Source organism: Simochromis diagramma, unplaced genomic scaffold (genome assembly GCF_900408965.1).
Source record: "Simochromis diagramma unplaced genomic scaffold, fSimDia1.1 OVJJ01000571.1, whole genome shotgun sequence".
Taxonomy (NCBI): domain Eukaryota; kingdom Metazoa; phylum Chordata; class Actinopteri; order Cichliformes; family Cichlidae; genus Simochromis; species Simochromis diagramma.
In genome coordinates, this window is record NW_024386885.1 from 4,089,888 (window position 1) to 4,111,895 (window position 22,008).

The 22,008-nt window shown below is 42.0% G+C and overlaps 2 protein-coding genes across 4 annotated transcripts; both read left to right on the forward strand.

The window, feature by feature from the left end:
- The first annotated feature begins 298 nt into the window (after positions 1-298).
- On the forward strand, positions 299-8,764 carry LOC120734655 (NACHT, LRR and PYD domains-containing protein 12-like). Of its 3 annotated transcripts, XM_040033591.1 has the most exons (7): positions 299-381; positions 1,577-1,654; positions 1,829-2,108; positions 2,185-2,277; positions 4,231-6,079; positions 6,907-7,116; positions 8,120-8,764. In XM_040033591.1, the coding sequence occupies exons 3-7, from the start codon at positions 1,838-1,840 to the stop codon at positions 8,340-8,342; spliced, it is 2,646 nt and encodes an 881-aa protein (XP_039889525.1). In that variant the 5' UTR covers positions 299-381; positions 1,577-1,654; positions 1,829-1,837; the 3' UTR covers positions 8,343-8,764. The 3 variants fall into 3 exon arrangements, with proteins under 3 accessions (XP_039889525.1, XP_039889526.1, XP_039889524.1); XM_040033592.1 differs by lacking the exon at positions 299-381 and having other exon boundaries at positions 412-1,654; XM_040033590.1 differs by lacking the exon at positions 299-381 and having other exon boundaries at positions 413-1,692; positions 6,907-7,080.
- Positions 8,765-8,914: 150 nt separating this feature from the next.
- LOC120734668 (neoverrucotoxin subunit alpha-like) lies at positions 8,915-15,081 on the forward strand. The gene is made up of 4 exons (XM_040033609.1): positions 8,915-8,934; positions 11,474-11,520; positions 13,247-13,297; positions 14,088-15,081. Exon 4 carries the CDS (start codon positions 14,156-14,158, stop codon positions 14,615-14,617), a length of 462 nt encoding a protein of 153 aa, XP_039889543.1. The 5' UTR covers positions 8,915-8,934; positions 11,474-11,520; positions 13,247-13,297; positions 14,088-14,155; the 3' UTR covers positions 14,618-15,081.
- Positions 15,082-22,008: the final 6,927 nt, after the last annotated feature.

Consider the following 22,008-nt stretch of genomic DNA (forward strand, 5'->3'; position numbering starts at 1 on the left):
CCCTCTGTCAGACCTACATAAAGAGATAGACAGCTTCTCCAAGCCCAGAAATTTATGACCATGTTTAAGGTAAACATGGTCTGGTGAGGCAGAGGGGGGGGCTCCTCTCTGTTTAGTCAAACAATATCAGAGTAACAGTCCACCTCCAAAGACACAATACACTGTGTGCAGTAAACGATAAAACACAAATATGTGCTGCTAGTTATGAGATATTAGCCTTACAGATAAACATAAATCCCAACACCACATTCACTCGTCTCTCGTTATAAAAGGAAATGTGTGTGCGAGCATACTTCCTCTCTCTTTAAACAGCCGTCAGTCGTGCTGCTCTCCTCATAAACACTGAGGAGATTCGACTGAGACTTCAGCTCCTGTTTCGATGTAAGTCTCAAAAACATTCTTCTACTTCCTGATCACAAAGCTAAAGATTGTTGATTATTAAACCGCCCTATGTGGCAGGTCATCTGGACAGTTTATTAGGCTCGTAGCTTCAAAATAATCAGCATCATTTAATAAAAGCAAAAGGTTGTTTATTGATTCAGTCTCTCTTTATTATAGCCACGCATTCAATTTAACCTGATGAGCCACAAAAGGGGCTCATCAGTTTTACGTTTTTAATGTTTTTACATTTATTTTTTACATATTTATTTTTACATAAATATGGTTCTTGAAGTATAAATCAGGCTTTGAGGCAACATGCAGGTAATCGGGAAAATCTGAAGTTTTGACAGAACTATTGCACAATACTGAATTGTTGCATAGTGAGAACAAGAAGAGGGAAGTTCTTTGTTCTGCTTTAGTCATGCTTATAAGCTGCAGGATGAACAGCAGATCAACAGACTATAGTTTTACAAACTATTATACAGAGACTTTACTCCAAAAAAGGCGGCAGGATGTTTTGGGGAAAAAATGGACAAATCTTTACGAGTGATTCAGAACACGGCTGGATTCAGTCAAACGAACATACATAACAGTATTTTATGGGTCAAGCATCATTTCCTCAATGTTACCGAGTCCCACTTACAATCTTTGAAAGGATTTAAACAGCAGCAGCCAGAAAGACAAGAGCTGAAGCTTCTCCACAACAGAAACAACCTCAATGTAACTTTTTTTTCACAAAGATATGTTTGGTATAGAATATATATGTAAACAGTGTAAAGATGGGCAAGAGAACAAACCAGCTGTTCTCCACAGAACCAGCCAAGGTGTACTCTCCGTTGCAGGGGAACAATATGAGAACAGCACCTCCGAGGCTGGAGATGCAACACTAGAAGAGGACTTGGGGCTTAGCACCCAATCTCGGGCGGGGTGATGATATCTCCCCCCGAACTGTCGTCATGGCTCCCCCTTGGTGTAGCATGTGTGTTGTGCCCCGTCAATCTCTACCCATGAGAGCAGTCCCATCTTCCAAATGTTGGAACACTGAGCTACTAGTTGTTTTACCATCACTGTGGATGTTGGTTATGGAAGAGTCCATAGTCTCTCATTCTATTCATGTAACCCCTTCCACTGGGGTTGAAGCATTCCAACAGCGCTCTACTTTAATCTCTTGCCCACCGATGCCTTCTTCTTCCAGGGGCCCACTTCTCATCAGGGCGTCCTGGTTCCTCAACACCTGACGTGGACCTTGTTGATCCGGGTGACGTCCGAGCCAGTATGGGTTCATATTTATCTCTCTCACTCATGTCTGCGGTAGGCTTGGTTAGCATAAGGGGGTCTAGCCTAGGACCCTTAACATGTTAATATTTTATAATGTTTATAAGCTGGACAGAAAAGCTGAAACTTAAAATACATCTGGTAAATAAGTGGCAATATTCTCTGTTATCAGGGAGCAGTGATGACGTCAGAGGACCTCTTAAACACTCTGGAAGATTTGGGAGATGAAGAGTTTGATAAATTCAAGTGGTTCCTGCAGCAGGAAGAGATCCTTGAAGACTTCCCGACCATCAAAAAGAGCCGACTTCAGGCAACAAGCACGTGGGACACCGTAGACCTGATGGTGCAGACATACAGACTTCCTGGAGCTGTTGAGGTGACCAGGAAGGTTTTAGAGAGGATCCACAGGAATGATCTGCTGGAGAGTTTCTCTGCCATCTCTGGAGCAGAAGGTCAGTCACAGGAAGAGACAAACATGTTGTTTCTGCAGTCTGACCTAGTTTCACGTTCATTATCTCTGTCTGTCAGTGGATGTCAGCGATGGTGGGGAGACATCAGAGAAAAGAGGATCTTCCTCCTCTCAGACTCGGGATTCTTTTTCTCAGACCAATGAGAATAATGGTAATAATTTACTTTCCAGACATACAGTAATATGTTTGAAATAATATTAATTATTATTTTCATTGTGATGTCTCTAACTGAGCACACGACGTGCAGTGTTGGGAAGGTTACTTTTAAAATGTATTCCACTACAGATTACAGATTACATGCCCGAAAATGTATTTTGTAACGTATTCCGTTACTTTACTCAATGAGAGTAACGTATTCTGAATACTTTGGATTACTTAATATATTGTCATGCTTTTTACAACTACATGAATGTCCTATTGCTGTGTGATTTATTACTATTACTGAAGGTTACTCTCCACACCAACACCAACTAGATGTTTAAATCTTAATATAAATGAGTAACAGTAGGTGGACATTAGGTAAGGCTGCACTTTTTGCAGCGATCTCGTATAGAAAACTATTCCTCGCGTATATAAAACAGGTCAGCGGCTCCGAACCGTAGTAAAGGGACCTCTGGCTGATACGTCGGGTTCGTGTCGGGCTCGTAGCTGAAAACTAGCTTTACTTTGTTGTGTGGGTCACTTTGCTACCGAGAGACAGAGAGAGGCGTTGAAAGGCTGCTGCAACGGGACTTATTGTTTCAGAGGAAAACAGGAACACAGCTGTACAGTCGAGTCTTAACAGCTTACTTACAGCTGGACTCGTCAGGCTCTCTGTTTGGCTGCAGTGGTTATTATTATATTTACATGCTTCCAGCTCCCGTTTCTGCTCGATGACAGCTCGTACTTTTGCTTTTTCTCCCTCCCTCGCTCACAGACACATCACGGGTACAGCAGTCCATTCTCCCTGCAGCACGGACTACACTGCCCATCAGGCTACATGCTTTAGGGCGATGCCTTCATATTAAATCATTTTTGTATAATAATTTTTTAGAATATATTTTCACATCATTATGCTGGAGGTGAGATTGAGACACAGGCATTAGAGCCTCCTGTGTTTTGTTTGGGTTTCCTCCGGCGTGGAATTACCAAAAACTAGAGAGAGCACAGCCTAACATATGAAACAGGAAAAGACCGTGTAATCCATTTATTTCAACAAAGTAACTGTATTCTGAATACCACCTTTTACGGTAACTGTAACAGAATACAGTTACTCATATTTTGTCATTTTAAATACGTAATGCCGGTACATGTATTACGTTACTCTCCAACACTGATGAGGTGGTCTTTATTACAACCACATTCACCCATTTAAAGGACAAATTTCACAAATTAAAACAACACACACTGATATTCTGTGCATTTTAAGAACTTTCTAACTATGATGCACACACTCACTGTCCAGTGGAATCACAGAGAACAATTTGGGTTCACTGTCTTACACAAGTTTTATTGACATGCAAACTGCAGGACTGAACCCACTGACATTTCATTTAGTAGATGACCTGGTCTATGGCCTAAGCCACAGCCACCCTGCTTCTAAACAATTTATATTGATCAAAGCCAGGAGTCCAGACATTTTTATTCGCCAAAGCAAGTTTTAGTTATTTCATTAACCTTATTCCCAAAGTTCGGCATAGATGTGGATTGATCTCATGCACGGACAGGCACTGAGTTTGGGTTCAATGTGAGCTGGGAAGGAGCTCGATCTCTTGAACCCATTGCAGATTGTTTTGAAGGCCACAGAATATCGCAGATCTGGTGTGGAAGGAATTGGACCTGCTGTGAGAATTAGAATAGTGCCAGCCCAAAATAACTGGGCAACCTCCAGAGATGGGTAAGGCTCAGGACCCAAACTCTTCCAGCTCTGCTGTGCTGGAGTTTCCAACAAAGAACAAGAGGGTCATTTCTGTAAAACTTTGATTCAGTGCAGGTACATCTCCCATTGTTTTGTGTCCTTTCAGTTGGTGATGATTAAATGCAAGGCCTGCCAGATGGTCATCGAGATAGGCATCTCCGCACAAAAGCCTCACACTTTCTTTCTTTTCATTCATATTTGATATAGATGTGATGGTTCCAGTACCAGAGCCTCACCCCATCGCATCTTACCAACAGATGCTTCAATCAAACTTCCAGGACAAGTTTATGTGCGCACAAGAAGGTTGGGCAGAAGATAAACAGTGTCTGGTTGATATCTACACAGAGCTGTACATCACAGCTGGGTATGATGTACATATCAACACACAGCATGAGGTCCGGCAGATTGAGAAAGTATGGAAGCCAGCAGAGCCAGAGAAACCTATTAGACCCACAGACATGTTCAAACATCCTTCAGGAGACTACAGACCCATCAAAACAGTGATGACCAATGGAATCGCAGGAATTGGAAAAACTTTCCTTGTTCACAAGTTTGTTTTGGACTGGGCTGAACAAAGATCCAATCAAGATGTGCATCTGATTTTCCCCTTCACCTTCCGTCAGCTGAATCCTCTGAAGGGAGAAAAGTTCAGTTTGGCAGAGCTCATTCATGAATGCATCCCAGAAACTGTAGGCATCTCACAGGAGGCTCTTAATTACATCTTTACAGATGTTCAGTCATCAGGAATCACCAACTATGACAAGAGTAAATTCAAACTTCTGTTTGTGTTTGATGGGCTGGATGAGAGCCGCCTTCATCTCGACCTTCATTCTGAAGACATTCGCTCTGTCGATGTAACAAAGGCAACTAAAACAGATGTCCTGCTGAGGAAACTCATCAATGGGAAACTGCTACGCTCTGCTCGCATCTGGGTAACCACACGGCCTGCAGCGGCCAATCAGATCCCTCGAGAGTTTATCAGCAGTACAACAGAGGTCAGGGGGTTCACAGACCCACAGAAAGAGGAGTACTTCAGGAAGAGATTCAAAGGTAAGGAGGAGGCTGACAAACTCATCTCCCATATCGAGACATCACGAAGCCTCCACATCATGTGCCACATCCCAGTCTTCTGCTGGATCACTGCAACAGTTCTGGAGGATGTGTTGAAAACCAGAGAGGGAGGAGAGCTGCCCAAGACTCTGACTGAGATGTACGCAGAGTTCCTGGTGTTTCAGATTGATCGGACAAAAGAAAAGTATGGCCCAGAGAAGAGCATTCAATACATTAAGTCATTAGCAAAACTGGCCTTTGAGCAGCTGGAAAAGGGCAACCTGATCTTCTATGAGAAGGATCTGAGAGAGAGCGGCATTGATTTCAGCAAAGCCTCGGTGTGCTCAGGAGTGTTCACAGAGATCTTCAAAGAAGATCGAGGAAGGAAAGGGAAAGACAAGATGTTCAGCTTCGTCCATCTGAGCGTTCAGGAGTTTCTGGCTGCTCTTTATGTGAGGATGTCGCTTAACAACAGTAACATAAATGTGATGCCATTGCCACAACCATCACTGAAAAACCTTTGGCTATTTTTCAGTAAAACTGCTTCAAAGAAAATCCACAGGAATTTCATTAACAGGGCCTTGCAGAGTCCAAATGGACACCTGGACTTGTTCCTTCGCTTCCTTCTGGGTCTTTCACTGCAGACCAATCAGGACAAACTACAGGACGTGCTGAGAAAAACAGACTGTAGTTCAGAGACCACTCAGAACACAGTTCAATATATCAAGAAGAAAATCAGTGAGAATGTGTCTGCAGAGAGAAACATCAATTTGTTTCACTGTCTGAATGAACTAAATGATTGTTCATTAGTGGAGGAGATCCAACAGTACCTGAGTTCAGGATGCCTCTGCACCCATGAACTGACTCCAGCTCAGTGGTCAGCTCTGGTCTTCATCTTAGTGTCATCAGAAGAACATCTTAATCTTTTTGACCTGAAGAAATACTCTGCTTCCGAGGAAGCTCTTCTAAGACTATTGCCTGCGGTCAAAGCTTCCAACACAATAATGTAAGTGCACAAAACTACCACCCATCTAATAATGTAACCGTAATAATGTGTTTCTCGACCATTCAGCATAATCTCTGATTCTTAGCATTTACCCAAATGTATTTGTGGGAGTAAGAGTGATCAATGCAATACTGTTTAGTGTAATAAAGTTATTTGATTTCATTTGCCTAAAAGTTATAGTGACATCAGTAGTCAGCTCAGTCTTTGATTCTAATAGTAAAGAATACTTCACATATTTGAAGTTCAATTCAATTTCATATAGCACCTAATTGGAACTGCAGTTGCCTCAAGTAACTTTATATTGAAAGATAAAGACCCTACAATAATTAAGAGAAAAGAAGACCCCCAAAATATAAAATATAACTAATGAGAGGTGTATAAACACAGTGAAGAAGTTCATGAAGTCATTACTAGTTAACATTAAAGGGATGGTTGGCTCAACAGAGCTCTGACTGTTTGTCAGCCTGGCTACAGTGCTAAAGAGAAACCTGGGGTTGTTCTGATTTTCTTCAATCAGTGATGAATAGTAAGATGTTCTGGCTTTGCGGAGGGCTTTCTTATAAAGCAGCAAACTATTTCTCCAGGCTAAATGATGATCCTCTAAATTTGTGGCACGCCATTTCCTCTCCAGCTTATGAGTCATCTGCTTTAGGCTACGTGTTTGAGAATTATACCACAGAGTCAGGTACTTCTGATTTGAAGTTCTATTTTTCACAGGAGCTACAGTATGTCATTGATTGAAGCACAATCTGAAAGTTTGACTGTTTTACATTGTACACCAGTGTTAGTGTTTGTCTGTGTGTTTTTTTTTTATAAATTGCATCCAGACTGAGTGGCTGCAACCTGACAGAGGAAAGCTGTAAAGTACTATCATCAGTTCTCAGCTCCAAGCCCTCCACTTTGATAGAGCTCGACATGAGTAACAATGACCTGCAGGATTCAGGGGTGACCTTGCTGGCGGCAGGACTGGAGAATCCACACTGCAAACTGGAGATTCTCAGGTCAGAGTTCAGAACAATGACAACAAACAGGACAAGGTGAAAACACAAAGTTAACAATCTGATGTAGTTACATACACACACCCACAACCACCTACACACACACAATGGACAAAAACAAACAACTGGCCAACTGTACCCTCATACACACAATAATAACATGGACTGAACCACCACTCACTACCATTAGCACTTTATACAGCCTCTATAGAAATCATCCACATATCTCACTGATCTTAACTGCACTACTGTAAATGCTGTATAGACAATGATTCTGTACAATATGGTAATTATAATTCTACAACTGTTTACAACTGTTTATAACTTGCATAGTTCATATTCCTGTATAGCTTTATATGTCATATTTCTGTATAGTTTTCACATTTATATCCTGTACATAGCCTGTACACTCACTACAGCCTGTACATACTTATAGTCATAGCATATTCATAACATATCTTCATACCGTGTACATTGTAACATACCCATAATAGACCCATATTTTGTACCCTCATACCTATAACAGACCCATTCCTGTAATATACTTACACATCTATATTATTGCTAATATATATATTGTAATATATCTATATTATGGCAAAAGCACTTCTGAATAAACGCAAACTGCAATTCGTTGCCTTGTACTTGTGACATGTGCAATGACATAAAGTTGAATTCTATTCTATTCTAGTAAGATATATTTATATCTGTTCAGTCTCATCACTTAATTTAGTCACCAAAGCATGTGTGCTGGTCAGCAGCTCATGAGAGACTGAAAATAGAGCAGTAGGCCTAAATAACTTCAGACTGGCTGACTGATGTAAGAGAATTACTTGTTTCCATTTGTACTTCATAGGATAAGATCTGCATATTATTATTTATTGACTAACTATTTTCTACAAACTCATCACTGCTGTTGGGGGAAATCTGAACACAATAAAATAAAATTTGAAAGCTTTGAGTGATACGGATTAGTCCTTAAAGATAGCGAAAACGAAGGTGATGGTTATGACCTATAAAGTGTTTTTTTAATTGCTTCCAGACTGAGTGGCTGTAATCTGACAGAGGGAAGCTGTAAAACACTGTCATCAGTTCTCAGCTCCAAGCCCTCCACTTTGAGAGTGATCGACATGAGTAACAATGACCTGCAGGATTCAGGCCTGACTTTGCTGGCCACAGGACTGGAGAATCCACACTGCAAACTGGAGATTCTCAGGTCAGAGTTCAGCTTCGGTTCAACAGATAACCATATAAATGTTAATTAGCTTGATTCAAAGGTTGTAGTAACAGTGATCAATTCTTGCAGAGACCATAAACAACGGACAATTCAACAGGGATAAACTGCTGTTTTTCTGAACCTGGCCTTTGATACGGTTAATCACTCAGTGGTTAAGTTATCTGAATTCTAATCTGCAATGTACAAAACTTGATTCAGTGTTTTTCTCTGAGAACTGTTAGTGTGCCAGGATAAAGTTAGAAATACCACCACTAAGGGGTCTTGGCATTACAGTAGTGCCACAGGGTTCGATCTTTGAGCCATTGCTGTTTACTGTATACAGTGGGGGGAATAATTATTTGATCCCCTGATGAATTTCCAGGAAGAGAAAGAATATTAACCAAAAATCCAGAGAAACAACATACATAAAAGTTAGAAGCTGATATGCATGTCATTGGGTGAAAAAAAAAATGTATACATATACACATATATATATGTATGTATGTATGTATGTATACATATACACATATATGTATGTATGTATGTATGTATACATATACACATATATGTATGTATGTATACATATACACATATATGTATGTATGTATACATATACCAAGCTGCCGACTGGACACTCTCAGGTGTGACCCACAGATGACATTCGTTCGTGCTAGACAGATAACCAGCTATAATATAGATGAAAATGAGCGTTGAACCCCCAGTTTGCTTCATCTATAAACAGATTGGTCAACACAAAGGAGTATTTTACACAAAGATTTGCCAAAATCAGATGCGCCACATTACCCAGAGTATTCGCTCGTCTACCTTCACACACACATAACAGCTTCAATTCTGTTGGAAAGGCTTCCCACAAGTGTGTTTATGGGGATTTTTGACCATTTCTCTAGAAGTGCATTTGTTAAGTCAGACACTGGTGTTGGCTCATAGTTTCTGCTCTAATTACTCCCAAAGATGTTCTTTCAGGTTGAGGTCAGGACTCTGTGCAGGCCACGTCTTTGTGGACCTTGGTTTGTTCTCTGGTATTCAGTCATGTAGGAACTGAAAGGAGCCATGCCCAAACTACCTCTGTGATCAGTCTTAGCCTAAAAAACTTAGTGAGTATTAATCACCAGAGAATGTTGCATAAAAAGAGGTGGAGCCAAAACTGTGCGCTATACAGGGAGTGCAGAATTATTAGGCAAGCTGTATTTTTGAGGAATAATTTTAGTATTGAACAACAACCATGTTCTCAATGAACCCAAAAAACTCATTAATATCAAAGCTGAATGTTTTTGGAAGTAGTTTTTAGTTTGTTTTTAGTTTTAGCTATTTTAGGGGGATATCTGTGTGTGCAGGTGACTATTACTGTGCATAATTATTAGGCAACTTAACAAAAAACAAATATATACCCATTTCAATTATTTATTTTTACCAGTGACACCAATATAACATCTCCACATTCACAAATATACATTTCTGACATTCAAAAACAAAACAAAAACAAATCAGCGACCAATATAGCCACCTTTCTTTGCAAGGACACTCAAAAGCCTGCCATCCATGGATTCTGTCAGTGTTTTCATCTGTTCACCATCAACATTGCGTGCAGCAGCAACCACAGCCTCCCAGACACTGTTCAGAGAGGTGTACTGTTTTCCCTCCTTGTAAATCTCACATTTGATGATGGACCACAGGTTCTCAATGGGGTTCAGATCAGGTGAACAAGGTGGCCATGTCATTAGTTTTTCTTCTTTTATACCCTTTCTTGCCAGCCACGCTGTGGAGTACTTGGACGCGTGTGATGGAGCATTGTCCTGCATGAAAACCATGTTTTTCTTGAAGGATGCAGACTTCTTCCTGTACCACTGCTTGAAGAAGGTGTCTTCCAGAAACTGGCAGTAGGACTGGGAGTTGAGCTTGACTCCATCCTCAACCCGAAAAGGCCCCACAAGCTCATCTTTGATGATACCAGCCCAAACCAGTACTCCACCTCCACCTTGCTGGCGTCTGAGTCGGACTGGAGATCTCTGCCCTTTACCAATCCAGCCACGGGCCCATCCATCTGGCCCATCAAGACTCACTCTCTTTTCATCAGTCCATAAAACCTTAGAAAAACCAGTCTTGAGATATTTCTTGGCCCAGTCTTGACGTTTCAGCTTGTGTGTCTTGTTCAGTGGTGGTCGTCTTTCAGCCTTTCTTACCTTGGCCATGTCTCTGAGTATTGCACACCTTGTGCTTTTGGGCACTCCAGTGATGTTGCAGCTCTGAAATATGGCCAAACTGGTGGCAAGTGGCATCTTGGCAGCTGCACGCTTGACTTTTCTCAGTTCATGGGCAGTTATTTTGCACCTTGGTTTTTCCACACGCTTCTTGCGACCCTGTTGACTATTTTCAATGAAACGCTTGATTGTTCGATGATCACGCTTCAGAAGCTTTGCAATTTTGAGACTGCTGCATCCCTCTGCAAGATATCTCACTATTTTTGACTTTTCTGAGCCTGTCAAGTCCTTCTTTTGACCCATTTTGCCAAAGGGAAGGACGTTGCCTAATAATTCTGCACTCCCTGTAGTCAGTGGTAAAAGTGTTTTCTACTAAATTAGTTAGTAACTGCTTTTTCATACTTCATCACCAGTGTTGGGACTAATGCATTATTAAGTAACGCGTTACAGTAACTACGTTATTATTGTGGTAACGAGCACGGTAAATAGTTATTATGTCAAAATCAGAAACGCGTTAATCGTTACTGGGATTTAGATAGGCTCGTTAGTCGTTACTTCGTGTGGTGGCAATCGCGGAGCTTCCACAGATTCAGTAACATTAGCAAGTGGTGGAGGCCAGCAGGTGGATGAGGGAAAGGGGAGGCAGGAGGAGGAGGAGTGATGGCAAAGCAGCTGGTTAAACGTATTGCACTCAGACATTCTCATAGAGGCTAATCTGTAAGTGCTTCTCAGCCTGCACCTGCTCAACATTTGCATTCCCCACTCCATCATTTCCAGAAAAGGGAAGAGTGCTCGAAAGCCTCTCCTGAGTGCTGACGTGCTAAAGCTGTTATTGGACATTAAGAAAAAGACTGCATGTCCCCAAGTGTCGCCTGTGGGAGTGGAAACAGTAGCAATATTTTTTTTTAGCTTCATGATTAGTTTTTCTGAGTGTTTTTAATGATTTTGTTTCTTCATCCAGGCTGGAACATTGTGGAAAGCAGAGACTGAAACCCAGACTGAAGAAGTGTGAGTGTTTGTTCACTTTGATCATACTGAAAAAAAACCTGTTAGTTCCTCCATCCATCTTCTTCTTCTTCTGCGGTGTGATTGCAGCGGTCAGCAGCCTAAGCAGAGGAGTCCAGACATCACTTTCTACCTCCTAATCAGGCCCCATCTTATCTTAATGACCTTGTAGTACCATATCACCCTATTAGAGCGCTTCGCTCTCGCTCTGCAGGCCTACTTGTTGTTCCTAGAGTATTTAAAGTAGAATGGGAGGCAGAGCCTTCAGTTTTCAGGCCCCTCTTCTGTGGAACCAGCTTCCAGTTTGGATTCAGGAGACAGACACTATCTCTACTTTCAAGATTAGGCTTCAAACTTTCCTTTTTGCTAAAGCATATAGTTAGAGCTGGACCAGGTGACCCTGAATCCTCCCTTAGTTATGCTGCAATAGACGTAGGCTGCCGGGGATTCCCATGATACACTGGGTGTTTCTTCTTCACTCACTATGTATTAACAGACCTCTCTGCACTGACTCATACTTGTTATTAATCTCTGTCTCTCTTCCACAGCATGTCTTTATCCTGTCTTCCTTCTCTCACCCCAACCAATCACAGCAGATGGCCCCGCCCCTCCCTGAGCCTGGTTCTGCTGGAGGTTTCTTCCTGTTAAAAGGGAGTTTTTCCTTCCCACTGTCATCAAAGTGCTGCTCATAGGGGGTCATATGACTGTTGGGTTTTACTCTGTATCTATTATCGTAGGCTCTACTGTACAATAGAAAGCGCCTTGAGGCGACTGTTGTTGTGATTTGGTGCCATATAAAAAATTGAATTGAATCCATTAGTAACACTTTGGATTCAGGAGGAACGATTTTAATCCTTTTTGTAGAACGCTGGACCAAATCTCTATCCTCTGTGTTTAGGAGCCATTCAGTCCCTGTGCTACACACCCGAGCTTGGTGTGCATCACTGGAAATGAGTCGGACTCATTTTCACTGGGATTCTGTCCATTGACACCGATGCTGTTCATAATTTCTATGGGCAGATTTTCCTGTTAACTGCACGGTCAGGTGGTGGCCCCCAGCTCAAACTGGAGCGGTTCACAGCTGAGTGTGAAGTGGCAAACATACAGATGAGCTGCTGCTCCAGGTTTCACTTGAAGTCTGCTCTACAACCAAATTAATCCAAGTCTGTAGGTGTCCAACAAAACAAAACCACAAATTCAATTTCAATAAAACTTGAAGTTTACCTTAAATTAAATTAAACATTCATTGTCAGGTGAATGGTGGCACAGGAGGCTGTACCTGCGTGAGCTCTGCTTCACCTTCATAACTCCAGCGGCTGAGCTGGAACCTTTTGTTTGTTGTTTTTTGACAAACTCCTAAAATAAACGGAGCTTTCATTGATCATTTATTTCAAGCACATGCGTACATATATACAAGATAGAGCATATATAAAGGAAGGAAAATATTGTCTTCTAGTACATCAGGTGCTCGAAAAGGAGTGGGAAGAAGTAATACTCTACACATATTCATAGCTCAGTCATGTAGTTGTGCAGCTTCTTCCTGAGTGTATGTAATATGTTTTATACCAGTGATAACTGTTCAAATCATATTAGACGTACACAGAAAACATCTCTTGTAGCTTAATGCTGTTCTCATCCCTGTACAGAATGAAAACCATATCTTTATGCATTGATTTAATGTATTATAGTGTAATGTATTGTACTGATTTTATTGCATCTTTTCCATTAGTACCTACGACTCAGTACTTTTGGTCGGCGGGGTTCCAAGCGAGCCGAGCAGGTACTAAAGTGTGAAATCATTAGACTCTGTGCCACTGATTGGCTGGTCAATAATGTCACTCAATGAGTCATGAGAGCGTCTCGTTCACGGAAATAAAACCACAATATCTGAAACCTGACAACAAGGGAAATGGCCCCAAAAACAATGCTGTGATCAACGAGTCTGACGAAAGCCACAGCCTGAGCTTTGACGTCTACCTTTGTTGTAGCGTTCGTGTCGCAAAATAATTACGTCACGGGACGCGCAGACGCATCGCTATGACAACAAGCACTTACACTGGGTTGTAATGGAAACCCATGTGTGTTTCGAAGGCAAAAAAAGAAGAACTTTATAATAAATTTGTTAGTTATCTTAGCTAAATTTTATTTCCACAAATGCAAATACAGTAACCAAAAGCCTCATTTCAAACACTACTATAATGATAATCTTACATAAAAATTGATCAGTGAATCACTTAATAAAAAGGCTATAAAAACAATTACTATTTGCACTAATTACAAATTATTTGAATGAATGTAACTTTTTATGTTGCACCCCCTGGATATGTTAATTATGTTCCATACTGTATGCACTGTCTGTATACTGATGCTCAATAAAGTTTTTGGGAAAAAAAGGGAAAACAATTCATCGACTGTGCCTTTTAAATCAAAAGCTGGTGTGTCTTCAGGTAACTGTCAGTTTGACTGAAGATCCAAACGGATTCGCCGGTCAGGTTTTACCTGGTGAACAGTCTCTGCATAAAGCAGCAGGTGACAGATAATAAACTACTGCTGTGTTTTTTCTCCATCAGATTTCTGTGAGCTCACACTGGACACAAACACGGTGAACAGGAATGTCGTGGTGTATTACAACACGGTGATGAAAGGGCTGAGGTGGAAGCAACCATACCCTGATCATCCAGAGAGGTTTGACTGCTGTCAGCTGCTGTGCACAAATGGTCTAACTGGTCGCTGTTACTGGGAGGTCGAGTGGAGAGGAGGGGCTTATGTAGCAGTGAGTTACAAAGGAATCCGAAGGAGAGGAAAGGGTGCCGAATGCTGGTTTGGATGGAATAACCAGTCGTGGAGTATCTTCTGCTCTCCTGTTGATGGTTACTCTGTCTGGCACGACAGGAGAAGAACTGTGCTCTCCTCAGTCCCCTTCTCCTTCATCTTTAACAGAGTAGCAGTATACTTGGACTGGCCTGCAGGCACTCTGTCCTTCTACAAAGTAACCTCTGACTCACTGTTCCACCTCCACACCTTCACCACCACATTCACCGAGCCGGTGTATCCTGGATTTGGGTTCTGGCTTGCCGGTTCCACAGTGTCTCTGTGTTAGCTGTGGAATAAAATCTCCTCGTTTCCCCAAACCGGAGATGTTTGACCTGTGGCTGCTGTATAGGCAGATTTCCACGAGCAGTTTGCACATGTTTGTATCACATGTGTTTTACATAGAGTGATATGAGCAGCCAAACAGGTACACGCATGCCTTTAGACAGTGATTGAAACCAGAGTACAGACAGAACGCCCCCTGGTGTCAGACTACATTTTCTATTTGTATTTACTTCAGGGGTAACCCTAACACCTGGTGATCAAACCTGCTTTTTAAGAATATATATTTTAAACTTGTCAGATCCTTTTGGTGGTTAACCTTGAAGATTTTGTATGAAAGCCAAAAGCAGCACATACGATCTGTAAAAAACAACAACAACAAAATCAATGTAAAGCTAGTTACTTTATCCTTATTAAACACATCGAGCTATGTCTACCTGGATATGAATCTAAATATATTTTTCAAATAAATACAAGTTATTTTATATATAAAATTGTGTTTTTTGATTTTTTCATTGAATAATAAAGATCTTAATGAAGTTCCTGTTGTTGAAGATAAACTGAACATTTAAATAGATTTTATTATATCTTAGAATTCAAAGAACAAAGACACATTTTGGGTGACAATCAGATTTTAGATAAAGTTCCATTAAAGACGATGTGCCAAGTTTTAGCTTGAATTTGATTATGTTCACATCCGTGTTGATTTGTCTTCATCTCTTTCTGAAAGTTTTTCCATCAGTTTGGTCCTAAGCAGTGAAACATAATCAGCTACTGAAGAGGAAACAGCTTTTTGTCCTGACACTCTTTGCTGAGGAAGTGTGGCTGGTGAGCGACGATCATGCTTTTCTCCTTCAGCAGCTGCATCATCTGTTCCTGCTCGACCTGCTGATTTAGAAAGTGTCTCACCTGTTTCTTCACCAGAGCTACTTTAGTTAGTATTAAACCCGATTCTTTTATCCCCAGTACTGGACAGAGAAAACCCGACTCAGTGTGGTCAAAGCTCAAAGAATCATCTTTATTCTACATTTCCGGAAAAGGAGAGCTGCAGACGCTAGCAAGCATCCACAGGTCTAAAGCATTACAAGCTGAATGGGCGTAATATAGTTCTGTTATACGTCACACATAGTCACACATAGTCACACATAGTTTCGATCAAAACAACTCTGCCTGGTTTCACTTTTCTGTCCGCATCGCTTCCTGTTCTCTGCACAAAGCAGAGCTTCCTGTCTTAGACAGTACTCTGTGACCTTTCACACACCTTATAACTCAAAGTGGTGTTTTTTACACTGGCCTCTATAAAACAATATAAACAGAAAATAAGCACTATTTATTTCGTAACATTAGTTGACTCAGTGAAACCATCCTCCTGCTCTCTGGTCGATTCTCAGAATTTTGTCATCCACCCACTTAAAGAAAAACCCCAGCTTGACCTTTCTCTTCATAGGAATTACAGACCAATGTCAAAATTGTGATTTATTGCTAACATGTTAGAAAAGGTTGTAGCTATGCAGGTTACAGCTGTCCTGGATAAACACAGTGTACTTGACAAATCTCAGTCTGGTTTTCATGGAGCTCATTCTACTGAAACTGCACTTCTTGAAGCATCCAGTGACATTTAGTTGCAAAGCGTTGCAGGAGAGTGTTGGGTTCTGAGTGCAGTACAGACACAGGTCCTTGCACTCTTCTCTCAGCTATGGTGTGCCTAAAGGTCCTGTACTGGGGCCCTTATTGTTTCCATTATACCTTCTCCCACTACATTTTAATTAGCTTTAAGGGTATTTCTGTGAAGGTTTTCAGTCATCCAGGTCATCATAATCTAAGGAGCTTGGAAAGAAAAGCGTCTGGACTTCTTTAAGTTGCTTGAAGACGTTTAGCGTACACCCCCATATGGAAAAGAAATAGTAAAAACTTATATGTGATTTACTCATGAAAGTGGCCACTTTCTCATTACTTTCATACATTGTTTTAGTAAATATCCAAAACATACAAGTTTCATTATATAATTTTTCAAGGGATCTTATATCTGTTTTCACTCTTATATGCTTTTCATACAAGTTTCACACAAGACAGATACAAACTTTATAAGATTTATATATATCTTTTCCATATGGGCCACATTGTACAGTGCAGCGAGGAATGCCCAGACCTCTACATCGGAGAGACCAAACAGCCACTTCACAAGCGCATGGCACAACATAGAAGAACCACCTCCACAGGACAAGACTCAGCTGTCCATCTGCATCTAAAGGTCAAAGGTCACTCTTTCGAGGATGCCAATGTTCACATTTTGGACAGAGAGGACAGATGGTTTGAAAGAGGAGTGAAAGAAGCATCTATGTCCACTGTGAGCGACCATCTTTTGTTTTTTGTTTTTTTCTTGTGGTTTTTTTGTGGTTTTTTTGGGGGTTTTGGGGGGTGTTTTCTGTCCCATTTGGTTCTTTAGCCGTCAGAATTGTTGTCTGAAGACCAACAAGGATACCCAATGGATTTACTTTGCCAAATGGATCATCGTGGCATTGCCGTATTGGTCCATTTGATCGACCTTCGTTTTTATTATTTATTATATTTTATTTTCAGATGTTACAGACGGGACAGACATTAGTGAGGGATAGGAAAGGGAGAAAGAAAGAGGAAGGAAAAGAAAAACAGAAGGGGAGAGGGACAGTGAGAAAGGGGGGGAGAAAAAAAATCTCCTGGATCAGCTGTTGAGAGAAGAAGAATAGAAAACAGGCAAAAAAAAAAACCAAAGCAACATACTAAACACAACACCATCGCATTAATCTAGCTAATGAATGAATATGAATGAATATTCTTTATTGTCATTGTCACAAGTACAATGAAATTGAAAGATGTCTCCAGTCAGTGCAACATCACGAAAGATAAATACTTAAAAACTATAATAGATATGATATAAAAGATAGAAATACATATAAAATACAGTATTCTCATACAGTAAATACACCCAAGCAATCCAGGCCTAAGGCCCCATACAGACACTCAACATACGACCTAGTTGATATATCACTCAAACAATCAATCACTCAGTCAATTTGTTAGCGCATCCAACAAAACATGTCTGAAAGCATTCCAACATCAAGGTTCAAGGTTCAAGGTTCTTTATTATTTGTCACATGCATAGTTATACAAGTATAACACACAGTGAAATGTAGCCTGACACGCTCCTCGACATGTGCAAAAAAAAAATTGTGGGGGGGGGGGTGTAGAGGAAAAACATTATATATATATATATATATGTAGTATATACATTGGGTGAATGTGCAGTAGTAGCAGCACAAATGACAACAGGGGCAATGAAAGTCATCTACTTTTAGTAGCATTGAGACATGATATTGCAATTGGGTAGAAACTGTGTTTGAGTCTGTTAGTCCTTGTGTATGTTGTTCTATACCGTTTACCTGAAGGCAGCAGTTCGAACATGGAGTGTCCAGGGTGTGAGGTGTCCTTTATGATGTTATGGGCTCTTTTGAGGCAGCGGGAACTGTGTAGGTCTTTCAGTTTGAGGAGAGGGCAGCCGATTGTCCTTTGGGCAGCGTTGATTACTCCCTGGAGTGCTTTCCTCTGAGCCACTGTGCAGCTAGCGTACCATATGCCTATGCAGTACGTTAGTATGCTTTCGATGGAGGCTCTGTAGAAAGACACCAGCAGTCTCTGTGTGATGTTGTTCTTCCTAAGCACTCTCAGAAAGTACAGTCTCTGTTGTGTCTTTTTCAGTAGCTCAGAGGTATTCACACTCCAGGATAGGTTTCCCTCTATGCTGACTCCCAAGAAGTGGAAGTCTGCCACCCTCTCCACATAGTCGTCGCTGATGATTAGTGGTTGGATTTCTGTCTTGTGTCTTCTGTAGTCAATTATGAGTTCTTTGGTCTTTTTCGTGTTTAGGAGAAGGTTGTTATCCTTGCACCATGAAGACAGCCGCTCCACCTCATCTCTGTAGGCAGACTCATCTCCCCCAGATATGAGCCCCACCACAGTAGTGTCATCTGCGAACTTTACAATGGTGTTGCTCTGGTGGGCGGGGGTGCAGTCGTGTGTATAAAGCGAGTAGAGCAGTGGACTAAGCACGCAGCCCTGTGGCGACCCAGTGCTTAGATTTAGGGCTGGAGATGTGTAACATCCCACTCTCACTCTCTGTCTGCGGCCGGTGAGGAAGCTATTGATCCACTTACAGGTGCTGTGAGGAAGCCCTAGGTCTTTTAGCTTGGCGTCCAGTTTGTATGGAAGAATGGTATTAAATGCCGAGCTATAATCCACAAAGAGCTAAGTGTAAACAGCAGTAAATACTAAATATTCAATGTTGTTGTGCAGCACGCAGGACAGACAGCGCACAATGTGCTTTGAAGTAGCAGCCAAGAAAGGTGTAATTTAAGCCTACGAGCAGTGAACACCCGTGTGCACACCTGTGTGGATTAGCCCGCTTGTATTCAAATGGTTTCCACATGTAATGGTCTGCTAGAGGATGTAGCGAGCCATAGCCCCGTCCCCCAGGGCATGAAGCAGGCATGGAGGAGATCCAGGCCCCAGAGTGCGAGAGCCCAAGGAGGACCACTGGAGGGGCATCCATGCCACCCTCATGGGAAGGGCTGAGGATCCCCAGACGAGGGGTCACCCAGTAGCCACCAAGCAGAAGCTAGAGGGGGCTGCACCGGCGTGCCCGCCGGCTCTGCCAGCAGCCAGCTGTGCCAGAGTGAACCGAGCCGCAGGCCCAGAGGCCGGAGGCCCGAGGGCCCCCTGCACCCCAGAGGAGGCCTGACCGAGCAACAGGCGCCAGGCCCCGCTAGGTAGCCACCGGGAGTGAGCTGGTACATACTTGAGTGCCCAGCCCCGGACACCAAGAACCACCAATGCACCGACCCCTGAGGGCATCAGTCACCGGCAGGGAGTGTGGTGAGGGGAGATAGGCCTCGGAGGGCCTGGGAGTTCCCAGAGAGGTGGAGTCTAAGACCCGACCTGACATATAGACACAGACACACAGGCACACACAGACACAAACATGCATTCCCACCCTCATGCACACATATACAAACACTCAGCACTCACCCAACATAAGGATTGAGTGAGCGACCATCTTTGAACAGAGGCGGTGATTTACGACACCAACTGTCTGCCATCTATAATCCAGTTTTCCCTCCCAGACGCCTTAACGCCCACTCACATCCTGGGACATCTGACCTCAGGAAATCACATGATAGGGTGGGGCCAGGTTTCACAACAAGCTCACCGAAACCCTGGCTGATTGGGACCCTCACCCAGTTTCACACCTTGGCTCATGTGATTAGGTGGAGGATCATCAGGAGGTCTTCATAAAAAGGTGGATGGCTGAGCTGAGTGAAGCTGACCCCCCACCCACTTGAAACATAAAGACAAATAGGCGGAGCGGTTAGTGCTACGTTTGTGCAGGTAAAATAAGCATTTGTGCTGCTACGGTTTTTGAGATATTAAACGTTATCTTATAGGTCATTCAAAGGTCACCATCCCCCCAGAGTGCTCCAAAACGGGCCAAAATGGTCGACTTTTTCAGTGCTACATTTGTGCAGGTTTGTGCAGGTACAATGAGCGTTTGTGCTGCTATGATATGAGATATTCTGTTATGGTGTTACTGCTGAAAAATGTCTTTTTCAAATGACCTTTTGCTTTGTGTGTTCACTTGTTCAATAAAGCTTTGTTAAAAAAAACAACGACTCTTATTGTATTTAATCAGCTAAATTTGTAATGAGTGTAGTTTTTTTAACTTCAATTTCTTTACTTCAATCACTTTTCATTCATAAAACCATGATGCAAATGCTTTAGTATTTTTTTTAGAGTGGATTAAAAAAACTTCATTGAAAACTACATTTGAACATTTTACACTCCCGTGAACAGTTTTTGAGCAGCTGCGCGCTCCCGCGGACGGTAATCACTTTCTGCCCGACGATCACTTTCTAGCACAACACCTGGAGCTCAGGGGGAAAAACAATCACATGAGTGCTGCTGTTTGACTGAGGAAGAACAAAGTAGTCATGGTAAGCCAATCACATGACCACTTTAAGATGACAAAGCAACAAGGTGATATATACCAGTTTATAAATTGTGTTGATAGGCCACGTAAGACCAGCAAGCACTCTGTGCTTATGAGCAAAAAAAAAAAAAAAGTCAAAAATATAACAACCGTTTTGTGTTGGTGGAAAAATGCACCATGTCGACCAATCAAAAAAATTATATGGCAACATGACATTTGGTTGTTTAGGAAGAGGGAGAAGTTTTAGGAGTGACGGCGAGAGAGAAAGAGAGTCATAATGCGGCTGTGTGCAGCCAGGATGAGGCAGGAATGAAATCAAAATTCACAGCTTTATTGCTGGAGAGCAAAACCATACAAACTAAACTGGGAAACTATAAACTAGTACACAGAGAAACACACGGCCACGAATGAGGGAGATGCGGATATAAATATGCAGAAGGATAACGAGGGACGTGGGCGCACACAGGGAACACAGCTGATACAGATAATCATAACGGGACAGGGCAGGAGCAAACACGTACACTGATGGGGGACTATCAAAGTAACACAGGAAGTACACAGACCCAGGGCTGGACTGGGACAAAAAATCGGCCCGGGCATTTTGACTAGAGACCGGCCCACCAAAAATGTGACGTCATTCAGGAGTAAAACCGCAAAGGATTCTGGGAACTTGTGGCAAGAGGTACTAGCGCATGCAGGCTTTCAATTGAACTCAGTTACACAGCGATAAAAAGAAACACAAAAAATGGCAAGAAGCTGTTGTATTATTAACTGCAATAGCCGGTGTTGTGCCAAAAACTGATTGTCTGCCAAAAACTGATTGCTCGTATTTAAATTGCTATGAGTAACTTGTTGGGCTATAATATGTGAAACATATGTCAAATGCATCCCTCATGGATGACATAAAGTCATCTCTCCATCTCTCTCTGCTGCTCTTCTGTCTCCTCTGTCACAGACTTCTCCACTTTTGATGATAAATCAGCTGGTGCAACATGTAAGGATTGGCACAATTTGTTAAGATTGTGAGGAGTTTGAGAAACTAACCTTAAGCATAGAATAAAATTTACTATCAGTAACTTCATAGCACCTGCCCAGCAGTATAGAAACTCCGTCATGCTAGCTAGTACGCAGTACCAGTTATTCTAAGCGACTGTAAAAAGTCAGCACAACGAAAACAAACTACAACTAAACTTGGTTTATATCTGACACAGACTGCAGGTCATAACTTCTTGCCTGAAGTTCAGTTCCTCTGCCACTATGACCGGCGGCCGCCTCGGTCTCTCCTCCTCTTGCCTCCCCTTTCCCTTATCTACCTGCTGGCCTCCACCACTTGCTGATGTTGCTAAATCTGTGGAAGCTATGCCATAGCTACCGCCAAA